The 24,398-nt window shown below is 45.1% G+C and overlaps 2 protein-coding genes across 7 annotated transcripts in view; both read left to right on the top strand.

Moving 5' to 3' along the window:
* The window catches only part of ATP8B1 (ATPase phospholipid transporting 8B1), a 39,017-nt gene extending 31,868 nt beyond the window's left edge, over positions 1–7,149 (top strand). For all 6 annotated transcript variants that reach the window (XM_063320569.1, XM_063320572.1, XM_063320574.1 and 3 more), the window contains 7 exons: positions 883–1,168; positions 1,940–2,163; positions 2,714–2,797; positions 3,771–4,016; positions 4,270–4,408; positions 5,428–5,558; positions 5,782–7,149. In XM_063320569.1, the coding sequence (XP_063176639.1) occupies positions 883–1,168; positions 1,940–2,163; positions 2,714–2,797; positions 3,771–4,016; positions 4,270–4,408; positions 5,428–5,558; positions 5,782–6,012 (1,341 nt within the window). In that variant the 3' untranslated portion in view covers positions 6,013–7,149. The remainder of the gene's footprint in view (positions 1–882; positions 1,169–1,939; positions 2,164–2,713; positions 2,798–3,770; positions 4,017–4,269; positions 4,409–5,427; positions 5,559–5,781) is intronic.
* A 278-nt stretch (positions 7,150–7,427) lies between these two features.
* NARS1 (asparaginyl-tRNA synthetase 1) lies at positions 7,428–21,541 on the top strand. The gene is made up of 15 exons (XM_063320638.1): positions 7,428–7,521; positions 9,656–9,738; positions 10,663–10,728; positions 10,835–10,927; positions 11,151–11,240; positions 12,116–12,194; positions 13,205–13,275; positions 13,552–13,638; positions 14,420–14,641; positions 15,040–15,239; positions 15,706–15,841; positions 16,898–17,011; positions 18,566–18,697; positions 19,340–19,471; positions 20,076–21,541. The coding sequence occupies exons 1-15, from the start codon at positions 7,479–7,481 to the stop codon at positions 20,205–20,207; spliced, it is 1,680 nt and encodes a 559-aa protein (XP_063176708.1). The 5' UTR covers positions 7,428–7,478; the 3' UTR covers positions 20,208–21,541.
* Positions 21,542–24,398: the final 2,857 nt, after the last annotated feature.

Below are 24,398 nucleotides of genomic sequence, written 5' to 3'. Positions count from 1 at the left end.
GCACAGTCTGTTTTTCAGTGTGTTTATTCTTCATGGGGATTCTGCTCTAATGGAAAAAAAATGAGATACTGCCAGCGCTACAGGATGCAGGGCTTTGGTATAGGCACAGAAATCGTGCTTGAAATGAGAGAAGGGAGTGAAAGGGTGGAAACAAAAGACAAGTTTCCTGCTCAGTCCTGCAACATAGTGCTCTCACAGGAGCTTGGAAAGCAGAAAAGAGCTTTTGGCAGAGAGGTGACTAACAGTAATTCAGCGGCTGTTACCCACCCTGTTGGCAGGCTGCTCTTACACCCGTAAAGGAGAAAGTCCAGTGAACAGCTAAGGACCGTCTGCCACGTTTCAGTGTTCCAGCCCTAAATCTTTATTGGTATAAAGCAATGTACGTCTATGTATAAGGCACAGGAAGCAGGCTGGAGATGAATAAAGGAAATCCAGAAGGAACATCAGATAAAATTGCAGGTCTCTGTTACCTCCTACTCCAGCTGAGCTGCCCCAGAGCTAACCCGGGTATTTATAGGACACTTCTGCATGTGTTGGACGTGGTCATGCTTCCTTTTGGAGATGGGGAAATAGGAGAGAGGGAAGCTTAAATACCAGAATGGTTTCGAAAGTGAATTTGTTCCCATCAGAAGAAATATTCCTTTGAACTCTGCAAGAAGTGCTGTGACACTAAATACAAGCATTTTGCTTTTGTTAATCCCACCAAGTACATTCTTTTCATTATTTCCGTAGCTCTTTGTTCGCTCCTCTGCACAAGCATTTTATTAAAACGCTATAAATGGGTGATGGGAGCCTAATGACGTTAAGCGTGTTGTATAGGCAGCATTTGGAGTGCAATTTGGAACAGGGTAGAAGGGAACATAATATATTTTTGTTACACAGAATGAAATCCTGCTAGAGAAGAAAAAGAAGAAAAAGAAACTTAAACTGAAATTCCCTAGAACAGCAGAAGAGGAAAAAAAGCAATCTGAGGAGAGAAGAAGGGCTGAAGCTTACAAAGAACAGCAGCAGAAGAACTTTGTTGATTTGGCCTGCGAATGCAGGGCTGTGATCTGCTGTCGAGTGACTCCGAAGCAGAAAGCCATGGTGGTTGAGCTTGTGAAGAAATACAAGAAAGCTATTACTCTGGCTATTGGGGACGGTGCCAATGATGTAAACATGATAAAAAGTAAGGCAGCTGTAGAACTTCTCTCAGTAGGAAAGATCTCTTCTGGGCGTTCTTCTGCAGTCTCTTCACTATTACTCTTTGTTCAGAAGACTCTACCATCTGTTTCATTACCCGTGTTAACATCACTTGACTCTTGTTAGCCTCTATGCCTGTGCTTTCACTTTTGAGGAAGCCCCTTATGAAATGGTTAGTAGTTTTTGCTGATATATTTTAGCTTTTTCTGTAGACATTCCCTGAGAAGGGACTTGAATTACATCTGTTGTTATGTTGTGGGTTACAAAAGCATAATATAGAGAGCAAAGCAATAGCTTGGCTGCCCCTTGCTTGGAGGCGTTAGCCATCCTGTATTGCAACTGGTGCTCTTTGAACTGCTTCCTGAGAAATCCCACTGAGAAAGAAACTCCTGGGATATGGTTTATGTTACGAGTGTGTGTGTAAACTGCCTGGCCAGTTCATTCAGGGTTTGCTTGCTCTGTCTCATCGCTTAGTTCTCTCTTAGTCAAATTTCCCGGCATCCATTCAGATGGAACAAGCACTAAGAGAGAATCCAAGCGACAGTGGATACGTGAGCAGTGAATAACAGGGCAAAGAAGGGGCGATGCGCTATTGTGTTAGTCTTTAATACAGCCTTTTGTGCTACATAGAGACATAAAATGGGGCAGAAGAACCTGAAGCAGAGAATAGGAACCATTAGAAGACCTTTTGCCCTAGGTTATATTTTTCCTCTCCCTTTGTTCAACATAGTGTGTGGTGTTTGTTTCATTAACTTAGCTGCTCACATTGGAGTTGGAATCAGTGGCCAAGAAGGGATGCAAGCCGTCATGTCAAGTGACTACTCTTTTGGGCAATTCCGCTACCTCCAAAGACTGCTGCTGGTCCACGGACGATGGTCTTACATTAGGATGTGCAAGTTTTTGAGATATTTTTTCTACAAGAACTTTGCTTTTACACTAGTCCATATCTGGTATTCATTCTTCAATGGCTTTTCTGCCCAGGTAAGGAGGCATGCTCGTGTGCAATATTAACAAGCACATCTTCCTTTTTGTGGGTGCAGAATAGCAAAGGCTTAACCTGGGAAGTGATGGGAGCCTGAAGTTATCATCAATAATTTCTGCGGGAGAACAGCTGATAACGACTAAGCTAGTTAGTTACAAGCTAAGCAGTCGGCTGTGGTTTCAAAACACTCAAGTCAGTATCACGATTGTACAGGGAGGAAGAGATTGTTACACAGCGGTTTGGGAAACCTTTCCCAACGCTGCTACTTAAGATATTCCTAGGTGAAGTTGGATGCCACATGAACATTTCAGTAGGAAACCAAATCCAAAAGTCAGGTAACACTGATGGTTTGTAAGGAGTGCACCAGCTTGATACAGGCAAAAAAAGTTTCAACAGAGCTTTGAGCCAAGGTGCTGCTTGCCTTTGGGGTAAACACCAAGACAAGTAATTTAATGCTGTAGTAGAGCACGTGTGGTTTTTCTCAGGAATTGGAAGGAAAAGGTGTAATCAAAAAGAAGTCATTAACTACTGAAACTTCTCTTCTTGCAGACAGCCTATGAAGACTGGTTCATCACGCTGTACAACGTGTTGTATTCGAGTCTCCCGGTTCTGCTGGTTGGCTTGCTCGACCAGGTATTCTCCGTGTTGTTAACCACATATGAGTCCAAAGGCACCTAACATCAAGTCTTTAATTACACTGAAACCAGTTGCTTCAGTTTATGTACGAGGCATCTGAGGGGGGTTGTTTGGTTTTTGGGCTTTTATAAATGTATTCCTCTTCCCAGTGTGTGAGGTAAGAAGGGACAATAAGCAGAGGGTTACTGAAATAGCCAAAGTTAATCGATCTTCAGTGCTAATAATGTTTGGTAAAAATATTGCTAAGTGCCTGGTATTCCATGCCATCATTCACACAGCACAGCAACGGGCGGCTTTGTTAATGGAAAAGACATTCCTTGCTTAGCCTCCTGAGCTGAAGATGTAGGGACTGAACAGTTTCGAATGACTGTGTCTGACAGGAAGTCTTGGTGCGTAGCATTTATTTTAATTCAGTGGGACGCAAGTGCTTTTGGCCTTCTCCACGTGTTTTTGCAAACAAGGCTTACCTGCTGATTAGCCAAATCAATGTTTCTGCTTTCTATTGTGATAAAAGCTAAGAAATTCAGTACCAAATTAAGATCTCACCTGAGTATTTGTTAGAGACTTAAAGGCAGGACATGCAATGATAGCCCTCGTCTTCCGCTTATTCAGTGTGTAGGGAAAAGACCCAACACAATACATAGCCGTAAAGAGCTGTGCAACTGTGGACATTCTTGTCTTGGCAAATAATGGGCTAAAAGTGTAGAAGCCTGGAAAGGGGGTATGTGATGGCTTTGTGAGAGATTGGCTTTGTGAGAGATGTCCTCCAGGCCTGGCTCTTCCTAGTTGCATGTGTTGCTCTGTGCGGAGCCCTGCTGCCCACACTGCTATTTGAAGAGGGAAAAGAAATCTGCCATTCCCTTTGGGACGCTGGGTAGTTGAGCTTCTTACTCTTTAAAACTCACATTGAGAACAAGAAATTGCAGCAACTTTTGTTTTTTTTTCCTTTTTCTTTTCCTGCTTTATTAAGGACGTGAGCGACAAACTGAGTCTTCGGTTCCCTAGACTGTATATTTTGGGACAGAAAGATTTACTTTTTAACTACAAGAAGTTCTTTTTAAGTCTGCTTAATGGAGCTATAACTTCATTGATAATCTTCTTCATACCATATGGAGCTTACCTTAAAACTATGGGACAAGATGGAGAAGCACCTTCAGATTATCAGTCGTTTGCTGTCACAGCAGCGTCTTCTCTTATATTTGTTGTCAACTTTCAGGCAAGTAAGCTTAGCTTCCTCATCTCTGTTGCTCTGAGAACACCTTCTGGTCATGTTTCTGAATTTGTCTACTAAAAACTTAACAATATAAAAAGGCTTCCCCTTTTTGCCTTCTCTCTTCTCTGTTGATGCGCTCTCTCCGACTGACGTGTAACTGGATGAGAGGTGACTTGACCAAAATGCTGTCAGTTTTTAGAGTCGTTGACATTATTTTGAATTAATAAACTCATTTGGAGCTTTTGTTTGCTTTCAGATTGGCTTGGATACATCTTACTGGACTTTTGTTAATGCTTTTTCAGTATTTGGGAGTATTGCACTTTACTTTGGTATCACGTTTGACTTGCACAGTGCTGGAATCCATGTTCTCTTTCCTTCTGGCTTTCAGTTCACAGGTCAGTCCTTGTGTTTGTGTTTCTTCTTCCTGCCTCACACAGCAGAACTATGGCCCAAATGTCACAGCATGAACCTTTTCTTTCAATGAAAATGAGCTGGAACTTGATGTTGCTCAGCAGTAGGGGTCTGCAAATGAAAACGGAGTTAAAACTGGGGGGCCACCTTAAAAGAAAGGGAATGCGATGATCTGGCAGGGTGTGCGTTTGCCAGGTTGCTCTAACTGATCAGCGGAAGGTAAAACCCCAAAGCAAGCCGGAGCCAAGTGCTGTTAGCAGCTCCTGGGGATTTTGCTGGAAGTCCAGCGAGGTGTAAGTAGCAGCCAGTTGGACAATTTTTTCTGAGGAAAACTGTCCTTCCTAACTTTCCTAGTGACAAATCTTTCATGTGTTGCCTTGGATCTAAATATCCTCCCCTCCTCCCAAAATACCAAACCCCCTCAATTTTATCTTCTCGTTTTTAAGCTGAACCCAATTGAAAAAAGGTAGTTGCCTGTCATACAATGTTTTTATTTGACCTTTGGTAAAGTTTTAGACTTCTTTTATAACTTCCTTCTACCTGAATGCCTTGTGCGTTTCAGAAGTTGGTAAAGATAAGACTGCTACTTAGTTTGATAGAAAGTTCCAGGACGTTGGGGGCATGGCAACTAAATATCACTTGCCTTCTAGACCACATATATACCGATAATATGAGGAATTTTCTTGCTTTGCGTGCTTTAAAGCAGGACAAAAGCCCTGAACCTCAGCCAAGCGTTTGTCTTGCAGCCTCCCGTACCTCTCAAAAGGGTTTTGAGGCCAACATGGCTATGTCGTAATGGAAGTGCTTCATAAAATTCTTTCCTATTGTGCTCTCTTCAGAGTAGAGTCTCTGCATCCAAGCTTGATGGTGTGATAGACACGCGAATACCTGAACGTAAGGTCCTCAGGAAAGAAGCTGTGGCTTTTAGTACCCTATAACTATAGTTTTATAACTAGTTTACTTGATCATGTCATAAACTAATTTTTGCTCTTTTTATTGCTAGGAACCGCTCCAAATGCTCTGAGACAACCGTACCTCTGGCTGACCATGATTTTATCAATTGCTATTTGCTTGCTTCCTGTCGTGGCACAGCGTTTCTTATCAATGACAATTTGGCCTTCAGAAAGTGATAGAGTGAGTAAAGTCCTCCGTTATTTCGGTTAATTGGGCATGTATTCACTGAGAGGAGTCAGTACTGGTGACAGTTTCTAACAAAGTCAAATTTAAAGAAGAGAACCTTCCTGTTAAGCAGTTTAGGGATGTAAAAAAGTAGGGGGTTGTAATATAGCGATAGTAAATGCAAACAAGCTGTTTTCCCTTGTAATCCGTAAACTAATCTGTCTTTGCATGCATGAAGATTCAGAAGAACCGCAAGAAATACGTGGCAGAAGAACAAGAGTGGAAGCGCAGGCAGAGCGCTTTTCGCCGAGGGGTGTCTGGCCGCCGTTCTGCCTACGCCTTCTCCCATCAGCGGGGATACGCTGATCTCATTGCTTCTGGCCGCAGCATACGGAAGAAGCGGGCTCCTTTGGACGCAGTGCTGGGCAGCAGCATCACGCAAGGCACAGATGCTCGTCAAACAAGCTGATTTACTGCATTTGGGGGAGAAGCTTTTCATCCCAATAATTGCACAAAATGTTTTTTTTTTAAACAAACTCAGGATATTTTTTTAACCAAATGGCATAAGGATGTGAAGATTTTTATGTTTTATCGCAGAACTTCCTGGCTTTGGACTGCTGGAGACGTAGGAAGGTCAGGAGTTCTCTGCGGAGCTACTACTCCTCGTGCGACTGATTTCTGTGTAATGCGAAAGTGAAGGATATGTGTGCTAGGGAATGAAAACCCAGCATTGTCATTTTATTTTATTATTTTTAAGTGATGCCTGGAATTGCGAACTTTTTTCACATTTTAATAATACGTTGGTATAAAACTGCAGCTACATTTCATTTTTTGTCTTTGAAAGCAAACTGCTAAGTAGCAGTTACCTTGTGTGCGCCATTTCATTATGTTGCACAGTCATAATGGCAAACCAGACGATCAGTCTTTTGAGAGGGCCCGAGCTATTCTCACCTGAGCTTGTACAGCCTGAGATTAGGATAGAGACGGTGATAAACTTCAGTCTCAGGTTTTTATTAGGAATTCTGGCATTCATAGGTGCGGTTTCTGTTCCTTTCTCTTTCTTCAACATTTGACGACAGCTTGCTGCACTAAACGGAGAGACCTCGTTAGTATGAGTGATATGCCATTGCTCTTTCAGAGCCAGTTCCTTCACTTCCCCTGGAATAAAGAGATCCCAGTCACTAGTTAAGAGGGTTTTTTCCTCGCTTGCTCTTTGTTTCTCTGCCCGTCTCTTTCCAACTCTGGAATGTATTTGTGTCTACTTACGCAGCGTATTTATGAACAGGTATGTCTGATCTCTGGAAAGCTGCCCTTTGAGCTGGCAAAAGTTTGTTCATTTCACCTTTAGATACAAGTCAAAGGACAACTAGAAAACACTCACTTATTTCACTTGTGAGCGAGTCCATTCTTACAAAGTGTTTTTATGAGAGTCTTTTTACATTTGCACATACTTTTACTCTTCACGTTGAGAGGTATGAATGTTTCACTTTTATTTTATCTATGTCCAGCTCCCGGAAGAAGGCTGATTACTGGAATGGTTTTATCATAAAAATCATGATACTCAGCTCTTGTTTAATGGAATGTACATTTCAAAAATATAATGCAAATAAATATGCTAAAGTTTACAGCTTCTCTTCTAATGAGCGTGCGGGGGAGAACAGAAGCGTGAGAGGAGTTTAAAGAGGGGAGGGAGAGAGCGGCTCTCCCCGTGAGCCAGATGGGGATGGTCTGTAAAAACAGCCAAAAACCCCGAACCCCACCACTCGTTGCTCCTCGCAACAGCTTCCCTGTCACCCGCCCGCCTGCCCCGAGGGCCGGGCCCAGGCACGGGCCGTGGCCGGGCGGCTGATGCAAGGCTGCGGCGGATTGGCTGAGGGCGGTGGAAGCGCCGTGACGGCACTTCCGGCGGGCGGCTGCGGCAGTGCGGCGGCGGCCATGGCGGGAGAGGTGCTGGGGCGGACGGCGGCGCTGGCCCTGGGTGAGGCCGGCGGGCGGCGCGGGGCCGTGCGGGGCGGCTGGGTGTGCCCGGGCCGCGACCTCGGCCGCAGGCGGGAGATGGCGGCGGGCGGCTGCCGGCCCGGTGCCGGCGGCGGAAGGGGAGGCCGGGTTTCGGGTGGGGATGAAGGACGCCGTGGGAGCGGCGGGAGGGCTGGAGGTGCGCCTTGACGGGGTGGGGACGTGGCCCCGGTCAGCGCCGCGGCAGGGTGGAGCGGCGGCCCGGTAGGGGCCAGGGCCCCGGTGTGTGTCCTGGAGACTGCACCGGCGCTGCGCCCGGGAGCTGGGAGCGGAGGTTGACGGAGTGCCATTACGAGTCATATAATGGACAACCAGGGGAACAGTCCTAGCCAGCATGGGCTTATGAAAGGCAGGTCCTGCCTGACGAACCCGATTTCCCTCGGTGACAAGATGACCCGATTATTGGATGAGGGAAAGGCTGTGGACATTGTCTACCTAGACTTTCGAAAAGCATTTGACACTGTTCCCCATAGAATTCTCATGGAAAAACTGGCGGCTCATGGCCTGGATGAGCATACCATCTGCTGGATCAAGCACTGGCTGGATGGGCGGCCCCAAAGAGTGGTGGTCAATGGAGTTAAATCCAGCTGGCAGCCGGTCACACGTGGTGTCCCTCAGGGCTCGGTGTTGGGACCATTTCTGTTTAACATCTTTATTGATGGTCTTGATAAGGACATAGAGTGCATCATCAGCCAGTTTGCAGATGACACGAAGCTAAGCGGGAGTGTTGATCTGCATGAGGATAGGGAGGCTCTACAGAGAGACTTGGATAGATTGGACCGATGGGCCAATGCTAACGGAATGAGCTTCAACAAGGCCAAGTGCCGGGTCCTGCACTTGGGCCACAACAACCCCATGCATCGCTACAGGCTTGGGGCAGTGTGGCTGGAGAGCTGCCTGGCAGAAAAGGACCTGGGGGTTCTAATTGACACGCGGCTGAACATGAGCCAGCAGTGTGCCCAGGTGGCCAAGAGGGCCATCCTGGCTTGTATTAGAAATGGTGTGACCAGCAGAAGGAGGGAGGTGATTGTCCCCCTGTACTCAGCACTGGTGAGGCCACCCCTGGAGTATTGTGTCCAGTTTTGGGCACCTCAATACGAGAGAGATATCGAGGTGCTGGAGCGAGTGCAGAGGAGGGCAACAAAGGTGGTGAAGGGCCTGGAGAATAAATCTGATGAGGAGCGATTGAAGGAGCTGGGACTGTTTAGTTTGAGGAAGAGGAGGCTGAGGGGAGACCTCATCACTCTCTACAACTACTTGAAAGGCCATTGTAGAGAGGTTGGGGCTGGTCTCTTCTCACAGGCAATTGGCAATAGAACAAGAGGGAATGGCTTCAAGCTGCAACACGGTAGGTTTAGGCTGGACATTAGGAAAAAATTCTTCACAGAAAGAGTGGTCAGACACTGGAATAGGCTGCCCAGGGAGGTGGTGGAGTCACCATCCCTGGATGTGTTTAAGACTCGTTTAGATGTGGTGTTAGGGGATGTGGTGTAGGGGAGAACTTTGTAGAGTGGGGTTGATGGTTGGACTCGGTGATCCCAAGGGTCTTTTCCAACCTAAATGATTCTGTGATTCTATGGGAGCAGCTGGGCAGGGGGCGGCGGGGACGTGCAGGGCCCGTGTGCCCGGCGCTGGCGAGAGGAGGTGGCCTTGTCTGTGCTTTCAATTTGCAATTCGCCTCTGGGCTGTAAGTGAGCTGAAAGTCGGCCTGAACTCGCTGACTTTTCTCAGTTTACCATCTCCCTGCTTGCCTAGAAAAAGGTATTTTATATATATTTTTTATATATATATATATTTTATATATAAAACGCTGCTTCCATTTTGGTTCCTGAAGCGCAGCCAGTGACCTTCAAGAGTTCAGTGCCTTGGGAGTCCATGAGGCTTCAGTATAACATGCTTACTGCATGGTTTGGTTTTTAGAATGGAAAATATTAAATAATTCTTATCTGTCTGACCATCTGGTTGGTTTTGAAGGTTTATTGCTGCTGCTAACCATGAAGATTTTATGTCCTTGTGTGTTTCCAGTTTCTTCCTGAACATTTCCATAGCTGATTATTTCTTTTTTAGTAATTGCCTGTATTTGTCATGTATTGTAGAAGAGCTGTATGTTTCTGAACGAGAGGGCAACGATTCCACCGGTGATGGGACACAAAAGAAACCGTTCAAGACTGTTCTAAAGGTAACTGGAAAACACCTGCTCTTTGTTTTGAAGAGTGTGCCAGGTGTTGCGGGCGGAGTGACTAACTTCACTTGTAAGAGAGAAGTAGTAGTGAAATGTTTATTAACATAAAACAGTGATTTAACAAAGTTAGCAGTGAATGTGACAGCGTTTTATGAGATTCCATGCCAGGGCACACTTGATTATTTGCTGCATAGAGGCCGGGGTCAGACAGGCTCTGAGGGAGACCCTCCTGTTGAGTCACGAGGTTCAGAAAGGACCCCCTGGCTTTCTAAACTCCTTCTCAGAGAGGAGTCTGGCTGCGGCTGGATCCAATCCTAGTCCCAGACTTGGTCAACAGTTTATGTCTAAAGGATTCTATATGCGCAATCAATCCTTAGATCCCTTAGCTAAGATTTCAAAGTTTAGCATGCTATTAGTCACTTACCGAGAATCTGTTGCGGCAAGGAATCTCTCAGCCTCGAGGAGAAGAACCTTAAGCGAGCGTCCCCACTCAAGGGGAGATCCTGGTGTGCAGCCGCTGCCGTGCAGGAGAGCACAAAGGGCTCTTGGGCTGTCCACTGTTTATGGAGTAAGAGAATTGACCTATAGCCATATTCTCATGGGAACAAGATACCCAGGTTCCCACTCCAGACAGGGTTTTGGTTATGTTGCTGGCCGTCTCCCACAGTTCAAGCGCAACCCATAACAACTCCTGCTGATGGCCATGGCTCGAGCAGGAGCCGGGGGGGAAAACGGGAGAGCACACCGCCACACCTGCACTTTAGTTTCAAGTGATTGGCCTGTATTTCCAGTGTAAATTTTATACCTGTTCTTGCAGCTCTGAGCAGCAGGATCAGAAGTAGGATATCTGCTCGGTCTCTGTAAGGATGATTCAGTTCGCTTGCAGTGCCATTGATTCTGTTGTTTTCTTCCCCTTTTTAGGCCTTGATGACAGCAGGAAAGGAACCGTTTCCTACTATTTATGTGGATTCACAAAAAGAAAATGAGGTACTGTAGCATTAGAGCTTCCTAGTAGAAATTATTGAATGCTCTTTTGTGTGAAGGGACACAAATGTAATCTTTTATCTTCTGCTCTCTTCTTGGATTCATTTAGAGATGGGCCATTATTTCAAAGTCACAGATGAAAAATGTCAAAAAACTGTGGCACAGGGAACAAATGAAGAATGAAGCCAAGGAGAAGAAGGAGGTAGGTTGCAGGTGGTGCTAAGTTGGAGGAAGGATACCACATTTTTTTTCCAAAACAATTAAGCAGCATTGTTGTCATTCCCACCCCTCCAAAAAAGCTTCCGTTTGTTCTTACTGGTGTGAAGAAATGTTCTTCATCAGTAATTGTAAAGAGTGGGAATCTCACAAAGCCTGGTTACAGCTGTTTAATACTTTTTTTTTTTTTTTTTTTTTTTTTACACCAGGCAGAAGATCTCTTGAGAAGAGAGAAGAACCTGGAGGAAGCTAAAAAAGTTGTTATCAAGAATGATCCTAGTCTTCCGGAGCCAAAATGTGTAAGATCCAGTGTGCTTGATACATGGCCTGTGTTAGAGCGTCTTGTCTGCACAAAGATAGGGCCTGTCTCTGCTTTCTGGCTCTGGCAGCTGTTGAAGGCCACTCTCTTTTTGCTGCCCATAAATGCAACTTTGTTTTTCTGGTTATCCGTGTCCTCTAGGACATAGACTTCAGTCTTTCTTATGCACTTGGTGGGTATCTGAACCTTAGTTCACGCATCAGACTTCTCTGTGTCTGTGTTTGTCTGCTGGTAGAGACCATACTTCTGTTTTAGAAAGTTTGTTAGTTTTGCCTTGTGTGTAATAAGTTATTGAGGCACGTTCTTATTTGGCTGTTGGAGGGTGCTGCTGGATTTGGTGGTTTGGTGCAGTCCTTTGCTTAGTCAGCAGATACTACGTGTGCCGCTCTGCGACGGGATTTTGGGTGGACCCTGTGTAGAAGGGGTTTCTAATACACGTGTAGAAGGTGGTTTTGATTGGAGCCCTGCGCTCTCATGGCTGCTCTTTGGGAAAGGGGCAGCCGGGCCCAGCTGTGCTGAAATCACAGTCTCTTCTACACCGGTGCACTGTAGCAGGCTTTAACTGCCTCAGCCATGATCCGTTTTGAAGGTGCCCATTGGGTTTATGGACTCTGGAAATGCTGTCTGAATGTACTGCCTGCGATATAACTCGCTAAAATACTCTTTCCTTACTAAACAGCTGTTCAGTATTGACAGCTGTGCTTACTGGGTGGGACTTTGCTTCAGGTGCTTCTGGGAGGAGTTTTGGGGAGGGAGGTGTCCTATACACTTGTATTTTAAGTAATTATGCGAGAAACACCATCTAAATGGTGAATCGTCTCTCTTATTTGATTGCTTTTATCCCCTGCTTTACAGGTGAAGATTGATGCTCTGAAGGCTTACAGAGGCCAGAGAGTGAAGATTTTTGGCTGGATTCACAGATTACGGAGACAAGGTAAACCACAGGCGTTTAGAAGTTACTGAACCTGTGCAGAGAGATGGAACACATTCGGTAGCCGTCAGAATTTGGATGCTTTATATGAATCAGACAGCACCTATTCTTACATTTTTAAACCACCAATTAGGTGCCGCCTTTGGTTTATCACAGTGGTTGCTACAACACTGAAAACACTGCATGATGTATGAGCATATAGACGCTTCCTAGTTGAAATCATATGGGATTGTCAGTTCGGAGGCCAGTCCCGCAGAATTTCTTCAGAAGAAGACTTGGTTTGTGTTTTAAACTGTTCCTGCAAACTGAGGAGCTAACTAGTAGTGAAATCAGCAAATTGGAATTTTGAAGTTATATAAAGTAGCATGACTTCTAAAATAAATTTAGGGAGTAATACCTGCTATCAGAGCGGTGGGCATTCTGGTCAGCACAGCGGCCTTGGCTGGGGGGTGGAAGTGCAAGGCAGAGGTAGTTCTGACTCCCCAGGTGTTGGTTCAAATTATCACTGAAGAACTTGACGAAGCGGTTGTGGATCCTGGATATCACGAGCAGTTTCTAGCAAATTCTTGTTGTAAGTAGATGCTTTTGCAGAGAGGTGGGTGAGCAGGGTGACATCACTTCATCTGTGTTAGGTGTACCCTGGGCCTGTGCGTTCAGCATTTCTGCATGCGGACTCGTAGTCCCTCGGGACGTCTGAGGCTATGTCGCGGCCAAACAGTCTCAACCCTGTTGAGGATGGAGCAGGCTTTGCTCTTGATGTCTGTTGAAACTTACTTTAACTTGTTATACAGAACGCAGCTCTGTGAAAGGCTTCCGTGACGGTGCTAATGATTTGGTGTTTACCTGGAGCATTTTTGTTTTTTAAAATGGAAGAATGTGATCACCATCCCTTAATGATCTCCATATCAGTGATTAATATGTCTTGGGACATACTGTCCCAATGCTGTCTGTTCGGATGGATCTGTGAATAAAGCTGAGACTCTCTGGGGTTTTTTTCTTCTCTTTCTAACTAGGAAAGAATTTGATGTTTGTTGTTTTGAGAGATGGCACAGGTTTTCTTCAGTGTGTCCTGTCAGATGATCTGGTAAGTTGTGATGATTTAATTATGTTCTGTCATTAAATAAGCAAAGTGCTCATACCTCATCTGTTTTCCTTTTATATAGACATTTGGAAGTTCTCCTAAACCTACTGATTAAGTTGTATGGTTGTTAAGTTGTACCTCCTGCCACTAGAGTTTTTTGTCAGTGTGAGAACTATTTATAAGTGACTATGAGTTAATCGTGTCTGTTACTGCAATATATGTCATAGGAAACATAGAGAATTACTGTAACCATGCCTTTGTTTCTTTTTCTCTCTGTAGTGTCAGTGTTACAACGGGCTAATTCTCTCTACGGAGAGCAGTGTTGCAGTGTACGGTACGCTCAACCTTGTTCCAGAAGGCAAGCAGGTACGGGAGTTGGCGTGTTTGCGTTCTCCCTCCCTTCAACAGTTTATCACTTTCCTGATGGATGGAGAAGCAGAGGTGGAAATAATTAGATTATTTCGGAGGGAATTTGGTTTAGAGAAAAGAACAAACCTCCCAAAGCTGCTGCTGTCCCCCCCCAGTTCAGTGTGACAGATGAACTGTGTGACTGTTCTGCTCACGGTATGGTACTGCTCACAGTGTTTCGAACATCGAGAACGCATCGTGTTTTCATGTCTCATCACAATGATGCAATGCTTTTATGGAACAAACTCACCAGATTTGTAAGAATCTGTTGATTAGATTTTGAAAATCTGCGTTTATACCCTGAAAATACCGTGAATGAAAAAATACCATTTTATGGGAGAGAAGCGGAGTGTGACCCACACGGGGGAGCTGGTGAGACCAGAAATGGAGAGGTCTGTTCTGCACCTGGGCAGGGCTGAGCCTGGCGTGGGGACACACCTCCGCTTGCTGCGGGGCAGCAGATAGGGCAGGGGAGATTAGCCGGCATGGAACTGCTCTTTTCACACTGGGGCGAGGTGCTGCCTGGTGCAGAGAGATTGATTGTTCGGGCGTCTGACCAAGAAACTCAGAGGTACCGTAGCGAGCTAGTTCTTCCTCTGCTGTGATCTAAGCAAGCTTTTTCAACTTGTTTGAAGTTTGCTATGCAGCAGGAGAACCTGGCTCAAATAGTACAAAGATGTTGACATCCAAGGGGCAAAAAGTGGGCTTCTGAAATTTTTCTTTCTCCTCAAATTGGCAGGCTCCAGGAGGCCACGAGCTGAACTGTGATTACTGGGAGCTTATTGGTCTGGCCCCCGCAGGAGGGGCTGACAATCTGCTCAATGAGGATTCGGAGGTTGATGTGCAGCTTAACAACAGGCATATGATGATTCGAGGGGAGAATATGTCCAAAATCTTCAAGGTGCGCTCCATGGTAGTACAGGCCTTCAGGGATCATTTCTTTGCCAATGGATATTATGAAGTAAGTATATTTTCCTTTGTCAGCAAATGACTACTTGAATGTCCTGGCTTCAAGGCCATCTTTTTCCTGGAAAAACTGTAGACTCTCTAATTGACCTGAAAGGGGCAAACGAAAAGCTGTATATTAGGAAACTATTATTTGGTTGCTTTCATAGACATAGACACTCAAAGGTGTGTAGACACACTGGGGCGTGTAAGTGTTACAGCGTGATTCACAAACAGCCCGCGTTCCTCTTTTTAACATGCTGAGGGGTATCAGACTGAAGTACTTGTGTGTGTGCGTACACAGGCTTTGTAGGATGATGTTCTGGAAGAGTGTGTCTTACCTCACTGCTCTTGTGTGTTGTCATCATTGTCCTTAATTCTTCACTCAAGTAATGACATCCTGTTCTTTAACAGGTCACTCCGCCAACTTTAGTCCAGACGCAGGTGGAAGGAGGCTCAACCCTATTCAAATTGGACTATTTTGGTGAAGAGGCATACTTGACGCAATCGTCCCAGCTCTATCTGGAGACCTGCATTCCAGCGTTAGGAGATGTCTTCTGTGTTGCTCAGTCATACAGAGCTGAGCAGTCCAGGACCCGCAGGCACTTGGCAGAGTATGGACAGAGTATACTTCTTTGCTCTTTATGTAGAAGTGAATTTATAAAGCGGGGGGTGGCGGGCGGTTGGATGACAGAACGTACAGTGAGCAGACAACATAATGCTGATGCAGAAGGACTGAGCAAAAGTCTGTTTGGGGGTGGGAGATAATACCTTGTCTCCGTGAACGTCCAGCTGGTCATAATACGTTGACATTTAGTCAAGGAAGATCTGGGCGAAACAGAGCTCATACATTTTTAGGAAGCTTTGTCTCTTTAGAAAATACAATTCATCAGTTCATGCTGTTGTCTTTTTTTTTTTTTATGGCTTCATTTTCTTTACGGTGTAGAAGTGGGAGAAATGAAAAGGGGGACAAAAGTGTGTATTCTTGGGTTGTGGGGGCTTTTTCTCGTGAGAATTTTTTCATAACTAAAGATCTGTTGCTTGTGCATGGTTTTGTAACCGCATGACTTTGTGTTTCAGATACACTCACATTGAAGCTGAATGTCCTTTTATAACTTTCGAGGATTTATTGGACCGTCTGGAGAGCTTGGTTTGTGACGTAGTGGACAGAGTCTTGAAATCACCTGCATCAAGCTTACTGTATGACCTCAACCCGGTAGGCACAATGGGGAACAGTCGGGAATAGCCAAGAAAATATAATCTTTAGCCTTTCCTGATCAGCATGTTCATCTGGGGAAGGCAGGGCATGGCAGCGAGCTCTGCTTGCTTACTATTACTAATAATAAGAAAAAATACTAAATAACGTCAAAAGAATGAAAATGCTGCAAGGCTGGTAATGACTCTTCTAGAAGCAGGGGGCTGTGGGGGAAGAAGCTCCCTGCCAGCGAGTTGCAGGAGTGCTGGGATTATCCCAGTGTGCTGGGATTTATTGCAATGTGCACTGTACCAGTGGAATAAACCCCTCTAACCCAGAGCTCGTAATATTGATCGGCTGGTACTTGCAGATTGAGCACAAGGGAGCAATGAAACAACTGGTGTTTTACTTTCTACCCTGGAATGTGGAGCTCTGTAAAGCTATTTTCATTTGTTAGAGACCCTTTGTCTTCTGGTGCCTTTGCAAAGAAGATGGCTTTAAGAGACTGCTGACTTTATTTCTGTCGCTAGCTTTTCTCTCAGAACGCATAGAATTTCAGTCATCTCTTATTTTGTGCTGTTTTCCTGATAAACACTGGGAGGTTCAGTTTTAAATTTGGGCTGAGGCGGGGGCAGGAGGTAGGAGACAGCAGAAGCACAACCCCCCTCACAAAGGCGGGTTCTGAAGCCAATCTGTGCGCAGGGAAACAAAAATGTTCTTCTGTGGCCTTGCGAGTGAACCTCTGCTAATGGCTGAGTTTGAAACACCTGCGCATGCAACGAATTTGTCCAGAAAAGGAAACAGCTTTGAAAATTCTTCCTGCCTTCTCTCCTGCCATCTTTCTCAGCTTCTTTTCTGTGAGCTTTACTGGGCTTGGAAGATGGTTGGGTTTGGTTCTTGCTTTTTAGTACTGAGCTTGATTTGTTTGTTTGTTTATTTATTTATTAAGTAATTGTTGATGTATGAGCTGGAAAGAGTAGTGTGTGTGCTTCAAGCCTGGAAGTGGACTTGCTGATTAACTAGAAAGGTAGTATTCTTTAAAACTGGTACTCTTCAACTGTCTACTCTGATTTACAGGGCTTCCAGCCCCCTAAACGTCCTTTCCGACGAATGAACTATACTGAAGCCATTGAGTGGTTAAAGGAACACGATGTGAAGAAGGAAGATGGCACTTACTATGAGTTTGGAGAAGTAAGTCTTTCTGAGCCTCTGTAGGAATTACAACCAAAGAAAATCCCCCTGCCCCGCACTAAGGGTGTGCAAGTCCCGTGAAGAACAGCATGTTTGGCCCGTGGTGCTATTGGGTGTACTGTCGGTGTGTAACTCAGGTGTGGTTTGTGTGGAATGGTAGCGGGAAGGTGTGAAATTGTAGTCCCATGTAAGTTAAAGGGAGTTTTGCTGTAAACTTCAGCAAGGCCTGGATTTTTGTCTGGACTGTGCTGGCAGGTGTAGTGATGTCGTATTGGGGAAGGCAAGCGTGGGGTGGGTTTTCACGTGATGTCTTTGAACGTTGGAATCAAAATCTGTGTTGTCATCTGTCCGTCTGTTCTGTCTTGCTCTTCTCCAACATGCAAGGCAAAGTGATTTGAATCTCAAGAGGACTTGATGCTGTAGCCACAGTCATCAAAGGATTTAAGACAAATGAGATTTTTAGGAGGAGATCATACAATTGTTAAACTTCAAAGTCTGCACAGCGTATTCTGGGGGAACCTTGGCAGCTCAAAACAGATGTGTTGGGTTTTTTGCTGTTACTGCTTTTCCCATTTGTATCAAAGATGACAGAGATGAAGGGAGGGAAGGGCCTTCAAACTGCCCTGAACTGAAGGTTCCGGAGGGAAATAAGGATTCTTCCCTGCCTGCCCCCATTGTGGGCTAATACGTGCTTTGTGAGCTGCCCTTGCACAAGGCCCGTGTTCCTTGCGTTTTCCTTGCTGTGCGTGCTCTAGTGGCTCCTCCGGCCCCCTTTCCATGGCAGTCAGTGCTGCAGTGCAGTGTGGGGTTGGATTAAAACAAGTAACAGGTATGGCTGTCATCTCCTATGAAAGAAAAAATCTAATCTTCTGACTTTAACTCGGAATCTAAGAAAAGCGTGACACCATTGGTGCAATAGAAGTTTAAATTAAACCTTTCAGGGATAGTTTAACAAGCCGTGATCACATCATCACTGATGTTCCCTGCCTGTCAGTGTAACTGGTGCCATCCTTCACTTCTCCCCAGTTTTAAACAGTAAAATTGCTGAATTAATCAAAATGAAACTTCTGCTAGGTGTTTCACAGGTTATCAAATTTCAGTCTGAAAACTTTAACCTAAATAACACTAGGCTCCTCTGTGTAACTCATCAGTTGAGGTTTTTAGAAATAGCCCATATACATAACAAGAAAACACTGAAACTTCTTAGTCTTGAGGTTTGTGGAAAACGGTATTGGGGAGAAAGGAGATAAGGCTCTTCAGTGTTTGCTGGTTGTTTGGGAAGTCTGCATTTCAGGTTAGGTTTTTCCTCAGATTTCTGTCAGAAACATTGGGAAGACTTGGATTTTAATTGAACAGATATTTTTCCCCTGCTATTTATGTTCTTAAATATATTTTTTTCTAGGATAAGTTTGTTTTAAAAATATAGGTGTATAGGATGAATGTGCGGATACATGTGGTCTGAAACTGTCTTTGTTTCATGCCTGATACATGTGGGACTCAAGGTATTGGAGTGGTTTTGGTTTTAAATATTAATAAAGCCTTCTTTAACCTTAGGATATTCCTGAAGCTCCTGAGAGGCTGATGACAGACACCATTAATGAGCCCATCTTGTTGTGCCGATTTCCTGCGGAGATCAAGTCTTTCTATATGCAGCGCTGCCATGACGATTCCCGGCTTACCGAGTCTGTGAGTTGGTGTTTCACGTAGCGTTGCAGGCCTCTAAGCGGAATGGGGAGCGTCAGCGTGAGTGAGCACAGAATGAGTCAGTACTATGGGAATATCGTGGAGGACTCTTCCCGGGTTTTGGGTTGGGTGTCTCTTGGCGCGGCTTGTTGAGCCTACAGAAATAAACACAGCAACTCTGAAGTGCTAATAAAATGTGGGTAGATCATAGTGAGCATGCTCTTCTCCCACCTCGGGTACGTGCTAGTCTCTTGGCAGTACTTCTCTGGCTTCTCGGAGACTGTATTGTCTGAAGACTGGCTGTCTGGCAGCCAGGGGCAGGGGTGCTTGTTAGGGGCGCTGCTGTGTTTGTGGGGTTTTGGGGGAGTGTTTTGGGAGTTTTGGTGGGGTTTTTTTTTTAATGTTGTTGTTGGGTTTTGGTGTTATTTTTACAGTTGAGTGTAGCCAAGAGTATTAGAGGTTAACCTAGTCAGTTAGTTTATTCCATCTATAAGTTGGGTCCAGAAGGAATTGCCTTCCTTCCTGTCACAGAGAATTAAAATTATGTGGTAAAATGTGTTATGGGAATACAGTGTTAAGTTTGGGCGATTTTTCCTCCCCCTCCTGCAGGCAGCTTAATCGTAATAGTTTGATCTCGTGTTGTAGGTTGATGTGCTGATGCCTAATGTTGGTGAGATCGTTGGAGGCTCCATGCGTACCTGGGATAGTGAGGAGCTACTTGAAGGCTACAGGAGAGAGGGCATCGATCCCACGCCGTACTACTGGTACACTGACCAGGTTTGTGAAACAGATTAGATGTGCTGCTTGTCACATACGATAGTTGATTTTATTTTTTTTAAACTGTTCTTGAGATGATGCAGTCTAAATTGGAAACATTTTTGGTGGCCCAAAGTAGATAGTCATTTAACCACTGGCAAAAAGCAATGGGTAGGAGTTTGCATTTGGTTAGAATCGCTGCTGTTTGCTGCGGTTGCTCGCTGCCCTTACCAGATCCCCTGCCTTAGCCTGGGCTGTGCGGGTGTGCTCCTCTTGTAATGACTTCTGCAGTGGTTCTGGGTACATAAAAAGCTTGATCTTCACAGGCTTGAATGGCTGAGCTGTAGCTAGTGTAACGGGAGGGGGAAAGGAGGTGGCCGAAAAAGAATCGTTAAGACTTTCTCTTTCACCTTCCATTTTCCTCTTCTTGTCCTTACACTGCCTCAGGAAACTCAGGACAACTAAACACAAGTGTCTTGCCTGAAAAGAGCACAGTCTGTTTTCCTCATCTTTCAGAAAATAATCTTGGAATGGTTTTGTGGGGTTTTTCTGGTGGTATTACTGCAATTATAATATAAATAACAAGAAAATGTTTAATATCTACTCTCTGATTTTAATTTCACAGAGAAAATATGGCACGTGCCCTCATGGTGGCTATGGTTTGGGATTAGAACGGTTCCTAACCTGGATTCTGAACAGACACCATATCCGAGATGTCTGTCTCTATCCACGCTTTGTCCAGCGCTGCAAACCTTAGCCATCCTTGTGAAAAACTCCTAGAAAACCGAGCAACTGATGCTTGGAAAAGAACAATACACTCTGCTATACTACAGCCTGGCTGAGAATAAGACTTATTGCAACCTGTTGCTAATACAAATACTAATTTAGGATGTGAAAAGGAAAATAAACAAACCACTTTTTTAAAGGAAAATGCTACCAATTAACTGGAAGAAGCCTTAGAAAAAATCGTTAGGTGCATTTATGCTCTCAACTCAACATAAAACAAAGATCCTGATAAGATGTCATTTAAAAAACAAGATACACTTCTGCTTTTAATTTCTGTGACTTAAAATATGCTGGGCATTTGATTTTTTTTTTTTAATTTGCTTTAATCGGTTTTCTCTTGTGGTTTCCTGTTGGAGAAATCGGGAGTTCAAGCTCTTTGAATTCCCAAATAATGACCTCTGAGAATGGTGTGAAAAGACATCATCTAAATAGCTCAGCAAAGTATAAAAATGGGAATAATTATATTAAGCGCTGCACTTTTAGCTCCTACTGTTTTTAATGGAAGTTCCGTTTGAGTTTATGCCATAGCAAGGTATGTAGTATTGAGCACAAAATTCTGCTGCAAGAGACGTGGGTTGAGTTTTTTCCCCGCATCATTTATTGGTTAGTAATGGTGAGGCTGCTGGTGAGGTACCCTTTGCTCCTTTCCCCGATACCTGGACGAAGCGCTGCAGTGGGTCGATGCACACCCAACCTGTGCTGAATTGCAGTAGGAGGGGACGTGTTCCTAGAGCCTCGTCTGTCGGCTCGTGGACATGGGGATGCCTGTGGTGCCTTCCGAATGAAGGTTCTGCCACCTCTTTCAAACCAGAAATGACCGAGTGAAGACCCAGAGAAACTGGTGACTTTGAAATACAGTTGGATTTTGGGATTGTGTGCTGACTGGCCTGTCCTCTCCAGATGAATTGTAGTTCAAGCAGGGCTTTCCCACTTCATGCTAAAGCATGTTTCGTAGTAGAGCAGTTCCACCTTTCCTCGCTGGCTCCGTGTTCTCTTGTGCTACTGCAGCTGAGCAGATTCTCTGGCTGTAATCAAGTTATCAAACAGGTTTAATTAAATATTTAATGTGTTGAGTCATCTGTGTGCTTTTTAGTCATAAATAAAGTAATTCTTTTTACTAGAGAGAAAAAAATTGGTAGGTGCATCATTTGCTACCAGCACTGAGACTTGATTTGGATTTGCCATTCATAGATGTTGAGCTGTGTGATATCCATATTTTTGTAATAAACAATTGATTTTCTTCATCTTGCATGTTACATATATAAACTGATCTAAATCAGCAACCAATAAATTATGGCAACATCAGTTGGTGTGCGAGGCAGTAGTTCTTGACCTTTCCTTTCACTTAGCCTGTGTTCCCAGTCCTTTTGTAGCCGTAACAGGAAAATCCTGCACAGTAACATGCCTCAGTTCTCTCGGCTCGCTCGGCATTTTTGATGGGTTGTTCTCTGAACGTAGAACTTAAAAAGATTCCTTTAAATACCTGCAAAAATATAGTCAACTGTAAATTCCCTGTGGGTTGGGGGTTGTTGCATATGCGTTAAGTACATAAGCTAGAGGAAGAGGAGAAAAATTAACAAGCTTGACTGCAACAAAATGCTAGCAATTTCTTCCTTCTAAACTGAGATACCGGACAACTTACACCAGCGAGTTACAGGAAACGTCACCCCAATCCAAAAGTTGAACCCCTTGGGCTTGTGTTTTCATGGGATTTATTTTGTTGGTGGGGTTTTTTTGGGGGGGGATAGAGTGAGGGGAGCTCAAGAGGCTGCTGTAATTCAGAATATTTAGGAATTTATGAGCATATAAAGACTTCTATAAAAAAATGTCCTTCAAGAGCCTGAAGTGATGGGAAGGGAGGAGAAAGGTTGGAAGAAGATACAGCTAGAAAAACATCGCTTGTTGGCAGTCGGTTTTCTGCTCTTAAAGCTGGCAGGGCTGAGCTGCTTTGTAAAGGTTAAAAGCCTCTGTATCAGGGGAGCTACTAGAGGAAGGGCTGAGGACTTAAGAGGTGCTTGTGGCAGAGGCAGATCAGATAAGGAGCTTAAAAGGTGACTGGGATGAAAGATGCTGCGGAGTGGAACACAGCGGAGACTGCTGTGCGGTTCCCTAATCTGCTGGGGGAGCAGAGGTGGTGCTGGGCAAACCTCTGCCCCAGAAAGATCCTCGAATTAAGCAAAAGCCTGTGCAAATCTACCGGGGGGGTAATGGGGAGTAAATTCTGTAGGCAGCTGCTGAAACCAAACAAATGTAGTGATGTTCAAATGCTGCTTCAAACCAAACCTTTTTTATGTTAAAGAGGATTGGTGCAGTTCCTAATTTATCACTGAGGTTCAATGCAGGTCTTCTACTGTTAAGAAAAAAAAAATTACTCTTAGAGATTGAAAAATTATAAATGTAGCATGGTTTTATTTCTGTGCTCCGTCAGTTGTGGTTTTGTATGGTGTCTTACTTCTTTTTTTTTGTTGCGTTCTTAGAAAATTTGCTGAGTTTGATTATGTCTCGAGTGATCTCAAACCAGTGATGATCCTAGGTGTTTCTGGCAGCTATCCGGAAAGCTCCTTTCCAAGCTCTCCGGCAGTAAAACTTCTTGATTCTAAGTTATTATTTGGGGCTGATTTAATCACGCTTGCTGTCAGCGCGTTCTGTGGGCTAGCAGTGCTCCCAGGTCCTTCCTGTCTGAGTTCGGTATTTGTCCTCCATACTAACACAGGTACGTTGTGTACATGGGCAATGCTGGGCAGTCCTGGGAGAAGCGAAGCAGCTGGTTGGTCTCGCCGGCTGTGAGGATTCCAGGGACCGGAGGGAGCAGCAGTTTCCTCTGGGCTCCACCACGAATTCCTGCGCAGTTTACGGCCCTTGCAAATTGTGGTGATTAGTAATACTCCTCAGAAAGGCACTGCAGCTGGTTGGAATGCAAGAATACTTGGTTTTATTTTTATTAGAAATGGTAAACAAATCTGCAAAAGAGGAGAAAATATGCAATCAGAACTTGGATTTCTCCTCATCCTTACTTTCCTTTTCCTTCAAGGTATTTCTTTGCAGGAAACTCCAGTCGGGTTGGTAATTGAATTGGTACTTGGTAAACCGGACTGCCAGCACTGGCTCCAAGGTCCTTTCAGCCTTGTGACTGGCAGCTTTGAGATCATTTGTGTAGTTTTGTTTAGATTACATCTCCTTACATGCATTATTTTATATTTATCTATGTTGAAACTCATCTGGCCACCCTTTGTAAGGACCTTATGAAGTTCCTTGCCACTGGTGTGGCACCAGAGAGCCCAGCATCCTTTACAAATTTGGGGTTTCTCCTCGTCGCTCGCTTCCCCATCAGGCAGTTGGGACCGAAAGAGCCACCGCTCGCTGGAGGGACGAAGAGATGTGCGGGGCTGCCAGGCCTTGGGCAGCGAGAGCTGAGTCTGGTTTTGGCCTTCCCAGCTGTCCATGATGTGACTGAAACTGCTGCTGAGAAGATGGGGGATGCAAACCAAACATCTGTGTGCAGGGTAACTGTTCTGGTATTTCTGCACAGGTCCTGCAGTGCTGCTGTCTAAACGTACAATGTGGAAAAGATGGGCAAGGACGATAGCGTGGGGCGAGCAGTGAGAGCCCTAGAGCTCAAATCAGCAGCGGGGCCAGCAGTACCTCCCTGTCCGACCCCTCCTGCCACCAGACAGCCCCCTTTGATTCCCAGCATCCACAAACCACGCTGGGCAGTGACCAGGATGGTGATGGAGAAGCACGACTTGTGCTGTAATGGTATGCGGAGGTGCTGCTGGTGATAAATCCACGTCTGTGGATGTCTGCCCCCAGCTGAGAAACGCTGTTCCTCCCAGCACGCGAAGGAAATCTTCTCATAAATCATGCACTGTAAACACAGTGTGCGTCCCTGTGTGCCATGTGCAGCCCTGTTGCAGTGCTTTTCCACTGGGCCCTGGCAGAGGCAGAATTTGAGCTTTGAAAAGTGTGTTCTGTCTCTTAAAAACCTCCGCTCTGGTGAGCCTCCCCTGCAGCGCTGCCTCCAGCTCTGGGGCCGCCAACACCAGAAGGCCATGGGCCTGTTGGAGCGGGGCCAGAGGAGGCCTCGGAGATGCTGGGAGGGCTGGAGCCCCTCTGCTGTGGGGACAGGCTGAGAGAGCTGGGGGGGTTCAGCCTGGAGAAGAGA

This window comes from Chroicocephalus ridibundus, chromosome Z (genome assembly GCF_963924245.1).
Source record: "Chroicocephalus ridibundus chromosome Z, bChrRid1.1, whole genome shotgun sequence".
In the NCBI taxonomy this organism is placed as follows: Eukaryota; Metazoa; Chordata; class Aves; order Charadriiformes; family Laridae; genus Chroicocephalus; species Chroicocephalus ridibundus.
Note: the sequence above shows the minus strand (reverse complement) of the source record. Positions and strands in the feature narration are given on the sequence as shown.

Excerpts from the sequence above, each read along its gene's own strand:
- NARS1 (XM_063320638.1), top strand. The coding sequence starts at position 7,479 with ATGGCGGGAGAGGTGCTGGGGCGGACGGCGGCGCTGGCCCTGG. Across the intron at positions 10,928-11,150 it reads AAGCCAAGGAGAAGAAGGAG|GCAGAAGATCTCTTGAGAAG; the intron begins GTAGGTTGCAGG and ends TTTTTACACCAG. Across the intron at positions 17,012-18,565 it reads CTTACTATGAGTTTGGAGAA|GATATTCCTGAAGCTCCTGA; the intron begins GTAAGTCTTTCT and ends CTTTAACCTTAG.